This window comes from Crinia signifera, chromosome 9, assembly GCF_055691185.1.
Source record: "Crinia signifera chromosome 9, ASM5569118v1, whole genome shotgun sequence".
Taxonomy (NCBI): Eukaryota; Metazoa; Chordata; class Amphibia; order Anura; family Myobatrachidae; genus Crinia; species Crinia signifera.
Window position 1 is genome coordinate 116,137,912 of NC_139225.1, and position 19,257 is coordinate 116,157,168.

The window sequence follows — 19,257 nt, forward strand, 5'->3', positions numbered from 1 at the left end:
GGTACCAGCCGGGAGCAGCGCGTCTGCCGGAGAGGATGGTTATGCTCTGGCGGGGGACCCCGCGCTGTTTTTTTTTTTTTAATTTTAACTGTTTAAACTTTTTTTTACACCAGAACCCTGCACAGATCATTGCGATCTGTGCAGGGTTCTGGCTAATTCGCCCATCAGAACCTGGTCTGATTTTTGGGCGAATTATAGACACAGTTTATACAAATCGCATACCATTAAATATGCAAATTGTATATTTTTTCATGTGAAAACATCTGGATGCGATGTGCTGCGAAAAGCAGCCATCGCATTTCCAGTGTGTCCAACTTGTTGGCCAAAATCGCACTTTTTTCACATTTTCGCACCTCATTAAATATGCGAAAATGGAAAAAAATGCTATTTCGGCCATTTTGGCGAAATAAATCACCAAAGTCAGATTATCTCAAACCATAGAATGTCACCCTGTATTCTTTATTGCATCGATTCCACCAGAATGCAAGGTTCCGTGACTGGTCCTGGAATTTGATAAGCTTGCCTGAAGAGATGAGTTTTTAGGGAACGCTTATAGGTTTGGAGACTGGAGGAGAGTCTTATTGTGCTTGGGAGGGCATTCCAGAGTGGGTGCAGCCCGAAGAAAGTCCTGCAGTAGGAATGGGAGCGAGTAATGAGTGTGGATGGGAGACGCAGATCTTGGGAGGAGCGTAGAGGTTGTGTTGGAAGATATTTTGAGATAAGAGAAGATATGTATGTTGGTGTAGTTTGGTTTATGGTTTTGTGTGTAAGTAAAATAATTTTGTATTGAATACGGTAGAATAAAGGTAACCAATGAAGTGACTGACAGAGTTGCTTTGCAGACGATGAACGTCTGGCGAGGAAGATTAGTGGTTGCATTCATGATGGTCTGTAGTGGTGAGAGTCTGTATTGGGGAAGGCCAATAAGGAGACTATTGCCATAATCAATGCTTGAGATGATGAGAGCATGGATTACAGTTTTTGCAGTGTCTTGTATAAGGTAAGGGCGAATTTTAAATATGTTTTTTAGGTGCATGTGGCATGATTTTGAGACAGATTTAATGTGGGTTACAAAGGAAAGTTGGTACAAGGATAGCACCTAGGCAGCGAGCTTGAGAGGTGCGAACGAATTTGCAGCCTTGCACATGGGCAGGAATTCCGCGAGTGTGGGGTGGCGTTTACCTGATAGCTGTGCTCCGAAACTCACAGCCATGCAATCCGATCTGAATTGGGCCCTATGGGTCTAATTCAGCTGTAGCTGTAGCTCTACAAATTTTTGCAAAACTACAACTGCCAGCAGTAGCTTGTGGGGGGCAACCCAGCACAGGGCAAGGCCTCCCAGAATGCACTCCGGGAGCCTCCCCACAATGCATTCGCAAAATCTTGTGTATTCATTGATATTATTTGAACAGAATAGAACCAACATCCCCACAATATTGACTAGAATGTTTCGGTACTTGTTTCCTAGCACGGCCACAACGATTTCTATCGTGGTGGTCGTGTCGGAAAAAATCGTGTCGGTCGCGTCGGGTGCATACCAAAACGCACACGACGCGACCGACGCGATGTACCCGATTTCTCTATAGGCTTCAATGTTAAAATAATTTAACATTGAAGCCTATGGAAAAATCGGGTCCATCGTGTCCATAGGCTTCAATGTTACATTATTTTAACATTGAAACTGAGTCCATTTAACATAGTAAAAAATGGGTAAAGGGCCAATATGGGCCATTTCTCATTGGGTATGGCCCCGTCAAGTGTGTAAAAAATAATGTTCCCCCATTGTGGCCGCCACCCCCACGATTGACGCGAACCCGAAGCGTGGCGAGCGCAGCGAGCCCGCGAGGGGCGGCGGTGCGCGTCCTACGACCTTTTCATTCCCCTACTATCCACGTTGGCGTGGAGTTGAGAATAGATTAGTGTGGCGAGCGCAGCGAGCCACCGAGCCCGAAGCGTGGCGAGCGGACGCGGACAGCTGTGAAGCCCGCGAGGGGACGCGGATACCTGTGAAGGTATCCGCGTCCCCTCGCTGCGCTTGCCACGCTTCGGGCTCGCTGCGCTCGCCACACTAATCTTTTCTCAACTCCACGCTGACGTGGATAGTAGGGGAATGAAAAGGTCGGAGGACGCGCACCTCCGCCCCTCGCGGGCTCGCTGCGCTCGCCACGCTTCGGGTTCACGTCAAATGTGCTCGCCACACTAATCTATTCTCAACTCCACGGCGACGTGGATAGTAGGAGAATGAAAAGGTCAGAGGACGCGCACCGCCGCCCCTCGCGGGCTCGCTGCGCTCGCCACGCTTCGGGTTCGCGTCAATCGTGACGGGGCCATACCCAATGAGAAATGGCCCATATTGGGCCTTTTCCCATTTTTTCCTATGTTAAATTCAATGTTAAAACATTGAAGCCTATGGAGAAATCGGGGGCATCGCGTCGGGCGCGCATAGGCTTCAATGTTAAAATATTTTAAAATTGAAGCCTATGGGGAAATCGTGGGCATCGCGTCGGTCGCGTCGTGTGCCTTCTTAAGGCACACGAGCGACGCGATGTACCACAGTAGTGGTTTTTTAAAGGGAAATCGCGGGCCTCGTGTGCCTTAAAGTTAAGGCACACGATGCCCGCGATTGTGGCCGTGCTAGGAAACAAGTACCAATGTTTCTGTTCAAAGTAGTTTATTCACTAAGCATCATTGTTTTTGTTCCATTCTACTTTCGTTAGTGCGTTGGTTTTCGATTTGAAGCTCTGAATGTGTTTTTTCCTCAGTGGAACAAAAAATCAAAATTGTCCTTGCACATGCGAATAAGGTGTTTGTGTCACTGTTGTAGAGCTATTGTATAGCTCGGTGACCTATCATGTAGAACAAAACTGAGGTATGTACTTTAATGCAACAAAGTGCCTACAGCTGATAACAGTAGTTGTGCCATTTATTCACAAAATGCCCACAGTAGTAGTCCCTCTTATACATATAGGCCCTTATTCAGATCTGATCGCAGGACAAATTTATTCTCAAAATGGGCACTGCAGGTGGGGCAGATGTAACAGGTGCAGATATAATTAGATTTGTGTGAGTTATTTTGTTTCTGTGCAGGGTAAATACTGGCTGCATTATTTTTACACTGCAATTTAGATTTCAATTTCAACACACCCCACCCAAATTTAACTCTCTCTGCACATGTTACATCTGCCCCACCTGTAGTGCACATGTTTTTGCTTATTTTGAGAACAAATTTGTACTGCGATCAAATCTGAATAAGGGCCATAATGCCTAAGGTAGTAGTGCTTCTTTTACACATTATGCCCATGGTAGTAGAACCTTGTACACATTATGCCCATGGAAGAAGCGCATCTTATAAACATAATGACCGCAGTAGTAGCGCCTCTTATACACATTATGCCTGCAGTCGTAGTGCAGCTTATACACATAGGGCATTGTTCTAGTTCACTCTTAGAGGCAAATTCCTTCTTAGCTGGACAAAACCATGTGCACTACAGGGGGCAGATGTAACGTGCAGAGAGAATTAGATTTGGGTGGGGTTTTTCTTGCAAGTGAGATCTATATTGCAGTGTAAAAATAAGTGCACAGAAACAAAATAACTCACCCAAAGCTAAATCTCTCTGCACATGTTACATCTGCCCCCCTGCAGTGCACATGGTTTTGTCCAGCTAAGAAGGAATTTGCCTCTAAGAGTGAACTAGCATAAGGCCCATTATGCCCACAGCAGTAGCGCCTCATGTGCATTATGACCAGTCATAGAGCCATAAAACAAGGAAATATATGTCAAAATAGGAATCTAAAATGTACCACACTTTCCATTTGTGTTTGACATGTGAACTTAATAAAACATCACTCACAGCTCAAGTATGTTTCCCATAAAAAAAGCCCATAAGCACAGGCAGGCACTATATAAGGAAACTGAACATGTCATCAGGTTACGCAGGTACCGCGGAGGCAGCACAAACCTGCTTTATTTAATGATATTTCGTCTCAAGTGTAACAACATTTTCCATCTGTATGAACTCATCAAACTGGAGCTAGAACCAGCCATCTCACGCTCTGTCTCAGGCCTGGATAAACTCCTGGCTTTGTCATTATGGCTACTGGCAGCTTTCAGGCTGTCACTGCCAGAGTCTATGGGGTCTCACAGCCCCCATTTCTCTCTACCTGACTCAGGTGCTGTTGACTCTATCTTCTTTCCTATCCAGGAGTCACAGTGACATGCTGTCAGAGTAGTTTTCTATTGCATAGCTGGCATGCCTAATGTTCTAGCAGCAAAGAATTGCACACAAATAGGGCAGATCACCTAGACCAGGCATGTCCAACCTGTGGCCCTCCAGCTGTTGTAAAACCATACTTGCCTAGTTTTGAAAACTAATTTCAGGGAGATTATAGTTGGTAGTAGAATTTTGCACAGCGCCCCATTAAGAAGGCGTGTCAAGCTCCACCCAAAGGGCGTGTCTAGTTCCATATATGGAGAGATTGTGAAAAGAGATTGTGCACGTGGCACCTAGAAGCGTGGGTGTGTACTGCTACATCTGAGAGGAATCTTGTAAAATGACATATCCAAATGTAGATGAGCCCCAAAGCAGTTAGTAAGAGCTACTATACTTGGTAAAGTGCTGGGAAATGGCGCTCATGATTCAGTGTAACTATCTCTCATTCATTTCCCCCCAAAAAATGTAACAGTGTAATGTGGGCTAGGTGAAATGAGGGAGATTGCTAGACTTATGAGGGAGAGAGGGAGATTGCTGCTATTTCAGGGAGTCTCCTGCAGAATGCAAAGGGAGATATATATATATATACTGATTGGATTGGTGAGAGAGAGGAAAGTGGGAGAAGAATATAGGGCAAAGAAAACGCTACGTGAACATAAAGACTTACCTTACCGTAAGTCGGGTACGCTAGCTGATTCAGCACTTTTTTGATATATCTACCCCCCGGGTATACTGCACTTTCTTTGTCTGCACGGTGAAGGATTGTGGTCTTCTGCACTAAAGAAACCTTTACACACTTTAACTAGCATTATACAGTATGAGTCTTGGTACGCTCCCTGTATATCACTTCTTGTTGAAAATTACCTATAATTCCTCTATATAGAGTGTCTGAAACAATTCTACACACTGCATATATTTTTTCACTTTTTATATATCACCACTGGATGGAGAAATTGGAATGCTCTTAAGAGTAGGAGACACAAGGAAAAGAACTAGAGATGAGCGGGTCCGGATCCCCGAGATCCGTCAGATCCGAATATCGGGGATCCGGGCCAGATCCGAGCCGGCTCGGGAGTTCCCGCCTGAATTCTGGACCAATAACGAGGCCGAACGTCATCATCGCGCTGTCGGATTCTCGCGGGATCTTATAAAAGACGCACGCGCGCCCCGCCATCTTCACTCCAATCTTGGAGAGGGAAGTGGGTGGTTGGGAAGCTCCGTGTGCTCCGTGCTGTGCTCTGTGCCATGTGCTCCGTGCTGTGCTCCATGACCTGCCCTGTGCCCTCACTGCCCTGTGCTGTGCTCCGTGACCTGCTCTGTGCCCTCACTGCCCTGTGCTGTGCTCCATGACCTGCCCTGTGCCCTCACTGCCCTGTGCTGTGCTCCGTGACCTGCCCTGTGCCCTCACTGCCCTGTGCTGTGCTCGTGACCTGCCCTGTGCTGTGCTCCGTGACCTGCCCTGTGCCCTCACTGCCCTGTGTTGTAGACTGAGTCAGTGACTGTTTATAGGCCTGAGCCCTGTAGTGTGATTTAACTAACTAGGTGCTGCAGTGCTCACACGCAGGGGCTGCAGTGTCCACTGTCCAGGGGCTGTCCTGTGGCCCGTGCCCTGTTGTGATTTATTTAGCCCTAAGCCCTGTGTTGTGATTTATTTAGCCCTGAATCCTGTGTTTTTTGTGATTTAACTAACTAACTCAGTGCTGCAGTGCTCATACGCAGGGGCTGCAGTGCTTCTGAGTAGTACACTGTGTACAGGGGCTGCAGTAATACAAGGGGCTGTGTCCAGTGTGACGGCCTATATCTTATCCATTGTCCAGTGTCACGAGTCACTCACGACATATATCCTGTGTCCTGTCATGTGTGACGACTGACGACATATCCTGTGTCCAGTGTGACGACATATATCCTGTGTCCAGTGTGATGACATCTATCCAGTGTCCAGTGTGACGACAATATATCCTGTGTCCAGTGTCACAAGTCACAACATATATCCTGTGTCCAGTGTGACATGTAATGTGTGCCGGCATATATCCTGTGTCCAGCGTGACATATATCCATTGTCCAGTGTGACGACATATATCCAGTGTCCAGTGTGACGACATATATCCAGTCTCCAGTGTGACGACATATATCCTGTGTCCAGTGTGACGACATATATTCTGTGTCCAGTGGGACGACATATATCCAGTGTCCAGTGTGACGACATATATCCTGTGTCCAGTGTGACGACATATATCCAGTGTCCAGTGTGACGACATATATCCAGTGTCCAGTGTGACGACATATATCCTGTGTCCAGTGTGACGACATATATCCTGTGTCCAGTGTGACGACATATATCCTGTGTCCAGTGTGACATCTAACCATTGTGTGACGGCATATATCCTGTGTCCAGGAGTGACATATATCCATTGTCCAGTGTGACGACATATAGCCTGTGTCCAGTGTGATGACATATATCCAGTATCCAGTGTGACATATCCTGTGTCCAGTGTGACGACATATATCCTGTGTCCAGTGTGACAGGGGCTGTGTCCAGTGTACAGGAGCTGTGTCCAGAGGCTGTGTCCATTGTCCAGGGGCTGTGTCCAGGGTGACAGGCTGTGTCCAGTGTCCAGGGGCTGTGTCCAGGGGCAGTGTCCAGTGTCCAAGGGGCTGTTTCCAGTGTGACAGGCTGTGTCCAGTGTAAAGTAAGTAAAATAAATAAAAGTAATAAATAAAATAAAAACACATTTTTGGAGGATGATGGAGGAGGAAATAGTGGGAGATCAGCAACCTGATAGAAGTGCTGAAGCTGCTACCACCAGTCATGACAAGGCCGATACCTCTTTGTATTTTTTGCTCTTTGGAGCATTTCTCTTTTTTTGGGATAGTTTATTAAACTGCCACCCTGTCTGCCCCTGCAGTGCCGCTCTGCTTCCAAGATGTGCCAGGTTGGAAGTGTAAGGTCCACATGTACAGTATGTGATGCCCACTGCTGTCGCTTAGTTTAGTCATCCAGCTACCTCGGTATACCCTTTTGGCCCAACTACATTAAATGAAAGCAATTTTGCAAGCTGTGAAGTGATCAAAGTTGACTAGAAATGAGTGGAAACTAATGTTATTGAGGCTAATAATACTTTAGGGGCAAAAACAGGCCCAAATTCTGTTATTTTAGCCATTTTTACCATTTTTTCATAAAAATCCAGATCCAAAACCCACAAGGGTGGTTTTGCCAAAACCAATCCAGATCCAAAAACACGAAGGGAGATCCAGATCCAAAACCAAAACCCGAAAAAGTGGCCGCCGCACATCTCTAAAAAGAACCCGCTACGGGCTTATACATCACTGAAACACCGTGAGTGGGGATACGCCCATCTGAAATTTATCACTTGTGTATTTAATTAATTTTGTCATACTCAAAAGAAACCTTTATATGTGTACCTCCACCTATTATTGGGTGAGTAAGCTAAGCTCACACAAAGGAAAATTGTTTTCCTCCTTTCTGAGGGAACTAATGTTTTAAATCTGGAAAAGCGAATCTACACATTTGTTGTTTAATTTTATTTTCATGTATACTTATTCGGAGCTAAAGAAGTCAATCAAAAGCCCTGAGGGACAGTAAAAAGAAAGAAAACGCTACGTGCCTATACCCGCCATAGATACTGTGAGTGGGGTACGCCCGTCCATACCTTTTCTGCTCGTATTAATTTGAAACCATCCCGCACATGTTGAATGTTACATAATCATTGGCTTTCTCTGTTGATTTTTTCCTATATTGCTATAATGCTGGAAGTATATTGAGAGAGTAAAATATTCAAGGTGTCGATAAGATCTACTACGGTACCGACGCTTGATATACCATCGTAATTCCTCTGCGTCTTAAAAGTCCGGAACCCCAATTCTTCTTTGATGCTGGGATTTGTAGTTTCACAACATCTGGAGGGCCACAGTTTGAAAACCCATGTTCTATACTATAAGGAACTAGGTGTGAAACGTAATAGGATCAGGGATTCAGAAAGTTAGAGATTTGGTAAGAAATCTCCATTTTTTTTTTTAAAAAGCGGCAATCATTTACACTGCAAAATCAAACTGGTTTTGCAGTGTAAATGATTGCCGCTTTAAAAAAACCTCGAGATCTCTTACTAAAACTCTCACTTTCTGAATCTCTCATCCTATTAAATTTCACCCTATTTTTCTCATCTTATTATCTATGTATTGTGTCATAAACAACAAATTTCCACATGACGATAAAGTGGAAATCCAGACCAGGTTTTAGCGTAGAAGCGGCAGCAAAAAAATTAGATCAACTCCAGGTTTCCTAACTGATGTGATCCGGGTTGGGCTGATTAACAGCACCTGTAGCTAATTGATATAAGTGTTTCCAGGGCAGGAGGTCATTGTTCCTGATGATGGTGATAGGCCGGAGGTGTGGGCTACGGCAGGGACCACTGGAACAAACTGAGGAGTTTGCATTATGCTGTGACGTCAATCTAGTTGCTGTAGACCTAATGAACGTATCCCACTACAGGTACACCCCACTTCCTCCGTCCTCTCATTGGCTGGGTGACTCCCGATATCACTCCACAGGCCTTGCACTGACAGAGGCGGACAAACACATTAAAAAGGTACCCATACGCCATATATATTAGCAAGACTAACATCAGTCACCCCAGGGAGAGGATTTCAGGAAGGACTGCATAATCTGGAAGCCACCAGCAGTTGGAAACGTTGAGGATCTTCAAAAGGGTAATTGGAATGCTGCTATAATCGCTACAAGAAAGTGGATCTCCATTAACAAATGGAATAAGTATCAATTCATCTTCACTGTTCTCAGGGGGTCATTCAGACCTGACCACTGCTGAGTCAATTTGAAGCGATCAGCGATGAATACAGGCATACCAGGCCTATTGCTGATGTCACACACCAACCCCTAAAACACTTGGGAACATCTACATTGTCCTAGGCACGCCTATCCTTTTCTTAGCGTGCCCACGAAACGGCCGGTTACCACCCCAGACGCCTATTTCCTGTGAATCACCTTGCAATATGCTAGCAAAGGAAAGGGATTTCTTCACTAGCAGGCGTCACACATACATACTACAGGCCGTACGCATGCACAGTCTGTCAATTATCGGCCACTGTGCAAATTCGCACAACCTGTCTGAATCAGACCCTCATTAACATATTACATGCAAATATTTTATTAATTCTATACAAATGGAGGTGTGAAAAAGAACTGCATTATTCTAAACTGCAGATTCTGTGCCTCACTAAGGGCCAGATGTACCAGTGTCTACCTGTCATTTTTCAAATCCAGCCTGTAATATGGCAGTTAGGAGCTGATTGGCTAGCTGTTTTTGAAGCTGGTTACACCTGGCCCTAAGGCTGGGTACACACCAAAGCTTTTATCTGTCCAATCTGGTGGAAACAAAAATGTATATGAGAAAATAACAATCAACATTTCTAAAGCAGCCCATACACGCTGCGATGCCAGGCTGTCCGTTCTGTGCTTTGAGGTGCGGCACCTCATCGCACAGTACAAAAAGTATGTGCTTGCATTGCATTGCATGCACAACGGATGCACATGCAATGCAATGCAATGTGATCCGTGCTATTGAAGCCCGCATCGGGACGTGTATGGGCTGCTTTAAACTAAATGACTTTGACCAATTTGTATCATCAATCATTCTCGGTTCTCCAATGTTTTGGAGCAAATATTTGATTGTCATTTGTTCCCATACATTTCCATGTTTTTGTTCCCACGAGATAGATTGGACAGATAAATCTTTAGGTGGGTATCCAGCTTAAAGGCCCATACACAGGGACCCAATTTGGCCCCTTCCCCGATGGTGGGGGTCTGCGCACGTGCAACCTCCCGCAACGAGCATCTTTTTCACTCGCTGCCAGATTGACAGGCGGGGAGCATTCCGGGATGGGCACCTGATGTTTCGTGGTGTGTTTGAATGGGGGGAAAAAGGGGAAATTCTGCCTATGCACAAGGCGAACTGATTATTTTGCTTGTATTGTATTTAACAGTGGGCATGCCCATTGAAACGGAAATGCTGGGCGGACTACACAAAATGCAGGCGTGCCCCCTGAATGTTTGGGGTGGGCGATGACATCAGTGCCTGTCCCCAATTTGCCGGAAAGCCTTCTAATGACAAGTAAGTCCTGGCTTACTTTTTACATCGAACAGAGGAAAAATCATTCGATGGTGAGTAACTATCAAATGATTTTTCCTCTGTGCGGCACATGCAAGCGGATGTGTAAGTGTAGCAGGGATTTGGGTGGCCGGAGGGAACACGTGCATTCAGCGGGGCGCCGTTTACCTACTGAATCAGGCCCTAAACCTGTAGCTCAGTTTTTCCATTTTGAGCTCAAAATCTCCTAGCGAGTATGTGCGGGCGATAGGCAGTCCGATAGGGGGGGATCCCGACTATCAGAATCCCGACTGCCGATGCTCCGACGGGGGGGTGAGCCAGTGGCGTAACTATAATTTGAGCGCCCCCCACCGATAATAAAGTCGTGCCCCTCCCCCCATCCCCCACGGATTTACCTGTATTCGCTGTGGTGGTACTGGCTTCATTCTGATGCTATGAAGAACGGACCATCACAAAATATCCACTCCCATACAGCAGACAGTTTCAGAGAACTGTCTGCTATATGGGGGCAGACATTTTATGATGGTCCGTCTCCAGAGCTATTAGCATCAGAATGAAGCCAGGAGGGGAGCCGAGACCACCGCAGCGAATACAGGTAAAGCTGGGGGGGGGGGACCCCTGGCACCGGCACTTACACAGCACCTCCCTGCGACCACGGGGGCTGCGGTGCTATTGTTATGACACTGGGGTGAGTGCTGAGAAGCCCCTTTACGAGCTCGGTGGCTCGCTTCGATCGCCACAGGTTCCATTCTCCCTCTGAGGGTTGTGGACCCCAACAAGGGAGAATAGCCCCAGTGGGTCAGGGTCCCCCATGTTGGAACACCGGCAGTCGGGATTCCAACATCGGGATACTGACTGTCAAGATCCCCCTGTCGGGCAGTTATCCAGCACACAAGTGGTTCACCCCCCGTGAAGATCGCTTAGCCGGGTAAAAGTCGCCCAGTGTGTACGCACCTTAAGAAACTGCATGGATGAGCTGCTGAATGAACTGTGTTTATTTAAATCACCCTAATCTGTGCCCTTACACAAGCTGGAAAATGTGCTCATTTAATCAAGTAATGAAATTCGGATGAATGTTATCTGAAATGAATCTGTGATGTGATAATTAATATAAAGTTTCCCCATCTGATGAATAAGAATTATCATTTGTATCTATTAGCATAGCTATTATAGTTTGTGGGCAGCATATCAAGCGGACTCCTGTGGGGCTGATACTCCCCCTCCCGTCTGGTGAGTAGAGCTGGTCACATGGTCGTCACACCAGCAGCTCCTTCAGCACACCTGTCCTGGATCTATTCCTGCGCATCTGTGACTACAACTCCCAGAACCTCCTGGGGTTTTGTGATGTAATTTGCGGCGCGACTCCAGTGGTGAGTGACGCGGGGAGTGCGCGCAAGTGCTGGGGCAAAAGCATGGCAGCTGCAGGAGCGGAGAAGAAGCCGGTGCTTGAAATGGTATGCGCTTATGCGGATTGTTCCCTCCTAGTACATGGTACAGCATGGGAGACTGGGCTACACTGCACCCGAGCTAGACGCTGGCCTCACTGTATCAGTATACTGCAGTGCTCACATTGCGTACAGCACCGCACACACCATTATTATTATTATTATTATTACTACTACATTTTATCTATAATGAATTTATAATGATTAAGTGGACCATACCTTGGTGTTATAGTATGCATCTGCAAAATGCAACTCCCCTCCCCCTTATCTATAATGATGTCTATAACTGGTGCACATCGATGGTGGTGTTTATCTCTCTGCAATAAAAAAAGGTAGCCCACTATAGCTAAAAATGTATCTGGTTCTCTAGTTGAATTACATACTGGGGTGGATGAGATGGGACACAAAACAAACACACAGTTTAATCACATCTCAAGGAAATCGTATCTCTGCCAGTTTAAGGATGACACTAATGAAATAGTACCATCTAGTGGACAATTAGCTTTAAACTAGATACTGTCAAATTTTTATTATTACGGACAACTCTTTGATTAGATGATGGTCCCATTTTGCGTGGTGCATGCTTTTTGTTATGTATGAAAAATCTGCAGATTTCTCGTTCCATTGGCTGAGGGGAAAAAAATGGCTTTACCCACACACTCCCTGACTTTTACATCGGAACATATGGTCGGATTATTGAGACTGCACTCATCGGTCGATATTGGGAGATTGGGGCTGAGATCTTAGAACCATTCAATCAAAAAACATAGAATATGATGGCAGATAAAACCGCTTGGCCCATCTAGTCTGCCCCTTCTTATCCTAGGGAATCTCAACCCTTTTTGAATCCTAGTTCTTTATATGGATATTAATATGCCTATCCCAAGCATGTTTAAATTGCTCTATTGTCTTAGCCTCTACCACCTCTGACTAGGGATGACCGTCAATGATTTGAAATCATTGATGGTTTATGGCCGATGTCGAACACTTTTGTCATCGATTTACTTTTTTTTGTCAAGGTGCCGGTACACGGAGCATAGCTTGGCCCCTGACACCGGAAGTCCCGCCCCCGAGTTGTGATTGGGCCATTCAGTCAAATATAATGGCTGACCATCGATAGCTAAAACTATCGATGGTTATCCATCAAATAGTTTACCACTATCGATGGCGTCTGCACCGATGCCCATCCCAATGCTATTCCACTAATCCACTACCACATACACACTTTATAGGCCGGTCAATCGATTACTAGCAAATCATACCAATAATTATATAGTATGAATTAGCTTTAGACCTGTTGGTATTGCCAAACAATGGTTGCAAGCTCATTTTACACATGTTTTGGGAAAATAGGTGAATTAACCTACCACTTTATTTTTGGGTTGTGGCAGAAAACAGTTTGTATTGGGGAAATTAAGTTGAAGTGTTCACATTTTAAGACATTTTAGGCACCGGCATTATTTACCAGATAACACTTCTTTCCTAAAGGACTTTTTCAGATAAAAGGACTTGCCCATGTGTATGGACATTCAAGCCAAGGGCTTGAGCAAATATCTTTGCCCCTTGTCTTACACTAGGACTCTAGTATCTCCTGATTGGGATATTGTTAATAGTTTGGGTTATCACAATACCATGTATAAAGTCTTCTTTTCTTAAAAGGTCCAGGCTAATGGGACAGACGAGTCCTGTGTGACATTTGTGCTGCATGAAGAAGATCACACACTGGGGAATTCTCTGCGCTATATGGTCATGAAGAAGTGAGTTTCTGTTCTCCGTTTTAGGGAGGTATTCAATTATATGTGATCATTTTAAGCCGATGAACATAGCCTGATATGACAATTTATGATCAATGGTCTTTATCGCAGTATCCACTTAAAGGATTTTATTGCACGGAAAAGGACCCGTGGTGGCGCGGTAACACATTAGATCCATGGATATTGTGACTCTGAGGGTAGGCTTTTGATGGCTTGTGCTTCTGGTGGTTCAGGCACCTGAAGTATAATCCCTGATAAATGCCAGCATTGGAGGGAGCAGCCCAAGCATGGTAGGTATTAGTATTGATACATTATACCCCTTTCACACTGACACATATTTAATGGATTATTGCACATGAATGCGTAACCTAACGGGAAATTGGTCCGTGTGAAAGGGTCTTGAAAGATTGTCCCGGGTCCAGCGCCACAGTATTTCAACCGTGGTCAAGACCCGCAGGTCCAGAGGCAGTGTGATTGAGTCGACACAGTCCAGGTCCTTTTCACTGCACTGTAAAGTCGCCACTGGGAGATGCTGTTGTTTCCCAGTGCTGCCCTGGTCCCGCCTCGCAATGACTTGGTCGCTGCATTGTAGCACTTTGCATTGCAATCATAAAACACTTTTGTGCCAGATTGCACTGAGATGGGATGTTTGACACAAGTGCAGCAATAGGGCCTTATTCTAGTTCACTCTTAGAGGCAAATTCCTTCTCAAATGGACAAAACCATGTGCACTGCAGGTGGGGCAGATATAACATGTGCAGAGAGAACTAGATTTGGGTGGGGTTTTTCTTCAAAGTGAAATCTATATTGCAGTGTAAAAGTAAAGCAGTCAGTATTTTCCCTGCACAGAAACAAAATAACTCGCCCAAATCTAATTCTATCTGCACCTGTTACATCTGCCCCCCTGCACATGCAGAAGGAATTTGCCTCTAAGAGTGAACTAGAATAAGGCCCATAGTGTAATGGGGTACACCTGTACCTGTAATGTGACTAATGTAACACATTTTGAAGATCTGTGATTAATATAGATAGATACTAGGTTAAAATTTCAGATTTTATAGATTGTCCTTTTTTAAGCAATTTATGTTTTACAATTGACCTTTTTTGATGTCTCTCTTCCTGTTCTAGCCCGGAGATAGAGTTCTGTGGATACAGCATTACTCATCCATCTGAGAGCAAAATCAATTTTCGCATCCAGACACGAAGTATGTACTTGAAGTTACTTATGTTGTGTATTCACTGCTCTGTATGGCTGGCACCCCACGTCATATTAGTCGCTATCATACATATATACTTACTTGACCCCTCACGAAAATGTTCTTTTGGGATGCCGACATCCGTATTCTGACTGCTGGTCATCCGTATGTATCCCTCTAATAACGGCTGGGTGAGGATTATTAGATAGACAGTGTATAAGTAGACAGTCAATAGGTCTACAGCAAAAAGGTGAACATACAATAGGTCGACAGGGTCAAAATATCGACATGAAAAAAAGGTAGAGATTAGTTTTTCACATTGTTTGGTGGCCATGGTGACATGTACCCCCGGTTAGTGTGACTCGTAGTACTTTGCTGTGCATTCCATGCTTTGTCCTCGGTGCCTTGCTACACTATGCACACATTCTCCCTCTATGCTGACATGGTAAAAAAAACTAGGTTTGTAACAGGAGAAATATGAAGCATAACCAGTGTTGCTGTGTTCCACCACACCTTTACCCCACTGTAACCATATCTGGTTTCCCATAGAAAACTGCTCAGTTACCCCTCTGGCGCTGTCACATATCTGGCCATGTACTGGTAGCAGCTGTGGCTTTTATCTGACCACTGTAACCTGTTCTTTTTTTTTTATTTTTTACACATTCTTACAGATGGTCTGCCAGCAATCGAGCCCTTCAGGAAAGGCCTCACTGAAGTCATGGATGTCTGCCAGCATGTGCTCAACACATTTGAGGTGTGATAATAATAGTAAAACCTCCAGGTTAATATTTTCAGCAATGATTGACATCTGCATAAAAATGTTAGCTGAGTAAGCATAAGTTTGCCTGTATGACATGTATAATTCTATGCACGACTGTATGACTTCAGATTTCACTCTGTGGTATATTAAAGCCGCCTGTGTACCCAGGTTCTGGCTAAGGGATTTAAAAAGGGAAACGTAAACTCCTGTTTTTTTGGCTTTTTTTTTAAACTCCAGGATCATAACTACCAGAAAGCTCCGTAAAAATATCCACTTCTTTATATATCTGGGGTAGATGTATGAAACACTGATAAGGGAGGAGAAGTGGCCCATGGCAACCAATCAGCACTGAAGTAGCATATATAATTATAAATAATGAAAATAAACTTATACAGAGCAGCTGATTGGTTGCCATGGTCCACTTCTACACTGGCTCACTTCTCCCTTGTCTCACTGCTTAATACATCTACCCCATTGTGTCTCCTGTGGAATTTGTTTTTCTGGTTGATTTTTTTTTTTTTTTTTGGGAGTTTTTTCTCTCTCTCCCCTTCGGTGGTGGCTGTCAGACGAGAGCTGAATAGTCTTTTCTCTACTACTCCTTATTTTGTCCAGTTCCTTATTCTTGGGGGTGGGTGAAGATCCAAGGCTTTCCATTAATCTTTGGTAAATCTTTGTTTTCTAAGGCCTTACCTTACTAGACACATTATTCTACTTTTGGGCGTTTGGAGAAGAAACATAACTAAATTGAAAAGAAATGAGCTGGTACCCTGTGTGTGTGCGTGTGCACATTTTTATGGAAATAATTGAATTGGGAAATATTGATATACCGTGATGGAGTCACCTCTGTGCTGCTCAAGAAAAATGCTGTGTGTAATGGACCCACTCCATTTTGTGTGGTAATCTTATGCTCTGCCATCTAGCTCAAGGGTTCTCAGCCCCTTTGCTGAACTGCATGGAGGGGGAGATGTATTGTGCAGGCTTTTAACTTAAAGACCACACATTACACCACCTTTTCCATATTGTGTAGGGGCCATGCCTATTTATATAATGCACACCACATCCCCCGACAGTGCCTGATTGATGTGTGGGGGGGGGTGTCACGGGGTGAGTACCCCTGTCCTTCTTGTCTCTGGGGACCTAAAGCCAGAGCTACTGCGACCCAGCTCAAGCTCTCCAGTGATGATTCTGCTTGTCTGCTGGCTCCATTGCCCGCAGCAGCACACTCAGCAGCGGCTGCTGAGAACTGGTGTTGGCAGCGGAGCCTGGAAATCGCCCCTGACTACTTGCATCCAGGCCAGTTGGAAATGGAGGGGGGAGGGGCACACACAACAAGGTCTGATGATCTCTTGGCCCCTCGCCTCCATCCAACTTAAAAATGTTCTGATGTGGTTGGTTACATATTCTCTCTAAAGCATTGGGTAATATATGAATCCTACATAAATCTAGTGTGGGCTACACCCTGCTTACTCTTTACCCATGTCTCTCTATATATTTACCACAGAAACCTCAGCTTTCTAGTTCAGTGGAGATTTCTGTAGTAGATCGGTTTCATTGATGCGGTTTTCCTCCTTTGTAGAACTGTTAATTTCGGATAAATGATCACAAGGAGCCCAGATAGTGACTAAAACCAACGCTTGTTGGGTGGGTTCTTACGCAAGGCAGTTTGCGGTTGAAAATAATTTTGTGCTTTTGTGGCTTTAGATTTCCTTTGCTTTCCCATTTTACTTACTGTTCTGCAGAGAACCTAACCGTTCGCACATGGAGGCTGTCTTTGCAATGCTTATTTGGGCAAGCGGAGTCTTACATTGTGTTCTTTGTTTTACAGACCAGTATGACACGGTACAATGACCAGAAGGACGCTCCAATGGAATGATTCCGCTGTTATGTATGTTGCCTAATGATGTGTATTCTGTATTATAAAATATTATTTTTTAATAAGCCTCATTCTTATTCTGGAATTTTTAATATACACAGTTTTCTATATAGGTAAAAGAGTGGATGTATGTGCAGTAGTCTCAGCCAAGCAGTAAAGCGATTACGTCCTTCAGCTCAATCACTAGCCACGTAGGAGATTATATGATCAGAACCTCACTCACGTATGTGCGCGTGTTGGGTGTTACACAGCAGTTTATAGTTTAGTGCTGCTTGGAGTCATTTCCCAGTCACATGTTAACCTTTTGAGTGCCAAGATTTTAGTGAGCGGTGTTTAAAATATCTGCTATAAATGTCAGCGTTGTTCACGTTTATTATATTAATTCAAATAAAAATGTGGTGTATGTATAAGGTAAACATTACTGGTCATTATGATGCATAAAAATGTTTTGCTTGGGAATTTTCACACCTTCACTTGGCACTTAATTTGTTAAATGTGAACACTTTGGGGTAAATTTACTAAGATGGGAGTTCTGATGAAGAGGGGATTCTATCTAGTATCTATTATCTTCTAGAACAGCGGTTCCCAAGCTGTGGGTCCCGACCTTCTCAGCATGGGGTCGCGACTCCATGTTGCTGACCATCAGGCTGATGACTTTTCTAATCTCAGTCAGTGATTCAAGGAGTCTGAAAAATCTGTTGAATTGTCTGTTATGTTAGACTCCTCCCATTACTCTGTGCCTCCACAATGCTGCCATGTATGTGCTGTCTGCTGACTACACATGTGATGTGAGGGCCTTTTGCAGTAACTTGCTGGGGTCCTGTCATTATTTTTATTGTCTGTTGGGGTCCCAAAGCAAAACCGTTTGAGGACCTCTCTTCTAGAAGGTGCTAAATAAATAAGTAGACTCTGACTGGTTGCTATGGACAACATCCCATCTTGGTAGGTTTACCCCTATGACTGCCAGTAGCTGGGGATGCTTGCAGTCACACAAACCCATAACTTTAATTATATGATAAACCCGGCCTCCTCTTTAGTGGTTATGAATAAAGGCCCATACACACTGGGCGATTTTGAGCTGAAAGCAGCTCCGTTTTATAATTTGAGCTGCTTTCAGCTCAAAAGCTGCCCAGTGTGTACAGGGCAGCAACGAGACTACTGATGCGTGCTCCCACATCATCGCTGCCAGTATTACCAGCAGATGAGGGATGCGGTTGACGGCTTTCTATAGCATCGTGTTATGGAAAGTTGTCCACCCCTGTGAAAATTGCTGGCCAGGGGGAAAATAGCTCTGTGTATGCACGGAGTGATTTTAAGACCATTGATGTTCACATCATCACTATCCATACACGCTGGGCAAAATCACCCGATGTGTATGGACCTTCAGATACATGTTGCCAATCACTTATTACATGTTTTTTTTCCTGTTTACACTCTATTGATTCTGAGTGTTTCCTTCTAAAGGAGGCTGGATGTGCACCATTGCCGTTAGTCATATGACTTGCATACTCTTCAGGGCATAAATATTATCACCAAGCTACTCACTCACAGTCTTGCCCTAAGTTAACCTTTTGTATTTCTCAAGCTACAAATAAAGCTTATGGATAGATTACATACCTAACAGATCAGCACTACTGGCTGCTCCAGTCTGTGTGCCACCTATAGAGAACAATGTGACCACACTCCCTGGAATCCTCTTCTCATTATGCAGCAGTTGGCCATACTCTAGATCAGGCATTCCCAACCACGGTCCTCAAGGCACACCAACAGTGCAGGTTTTAGTGATATCCAGGCTTCAGCACAGATGCCTGGATATCTACAAAACCTGCACTGTTGGTGTGCCTTGAGGACCGTGGTTGGGAAAGCCTGATCTAG

General features: G+C 44.7%; 1 protein-coding gene across 2 annotated transcripts; it reads left to right on the plus strand.

Annotated features, from left to right (window-relative positions):
• Positions 1 to 11,613: 11,613 nt before the first annotated feature.
• LOC146035878 (DNA-directed RNA polymerases I and III subunit RPAC2-like) lies at positions 11,614 to 17,719 on the plus strand. 2 transcript variants are annotated; one of them, XM_083159570.1, is made up of 6 exons: positions 11,614 to 11,808; positions 13,459 to 13,556; positions 14,682 to 14,758; positions 15,421 to 15,503; positions 17,335 to 17,394; positions 17,496 to 17,719. In XM_083159570.1, the coding sequence occupies exons 1-5, from the start codon at positions 11,767 to 11,769 to the stop codon at positions 17,380 to 17,382; spliced, it is 348 nt and encodes a 115-aa protein (XP_083015696.1). In that variant the 5' UTR covers positions 11,614 to 11,766; the 3' UTR covers positions 17,383 to 17,394; positions 17,496 to 17,719. The 2 variants fall into 2 exon arrangements, with proteins under 2 accessions (XP_083015696.1, XP_083015695.1); XM_083159569.1 differs by lacking the exon at positions 17,496 to 17,719 and having other exon boundaries at positions 11,621 to 11,808; positions 17,335 to 17,447.
• Positions 17,720 to 19,257: the final 1,538 nt, after the last annotated feature.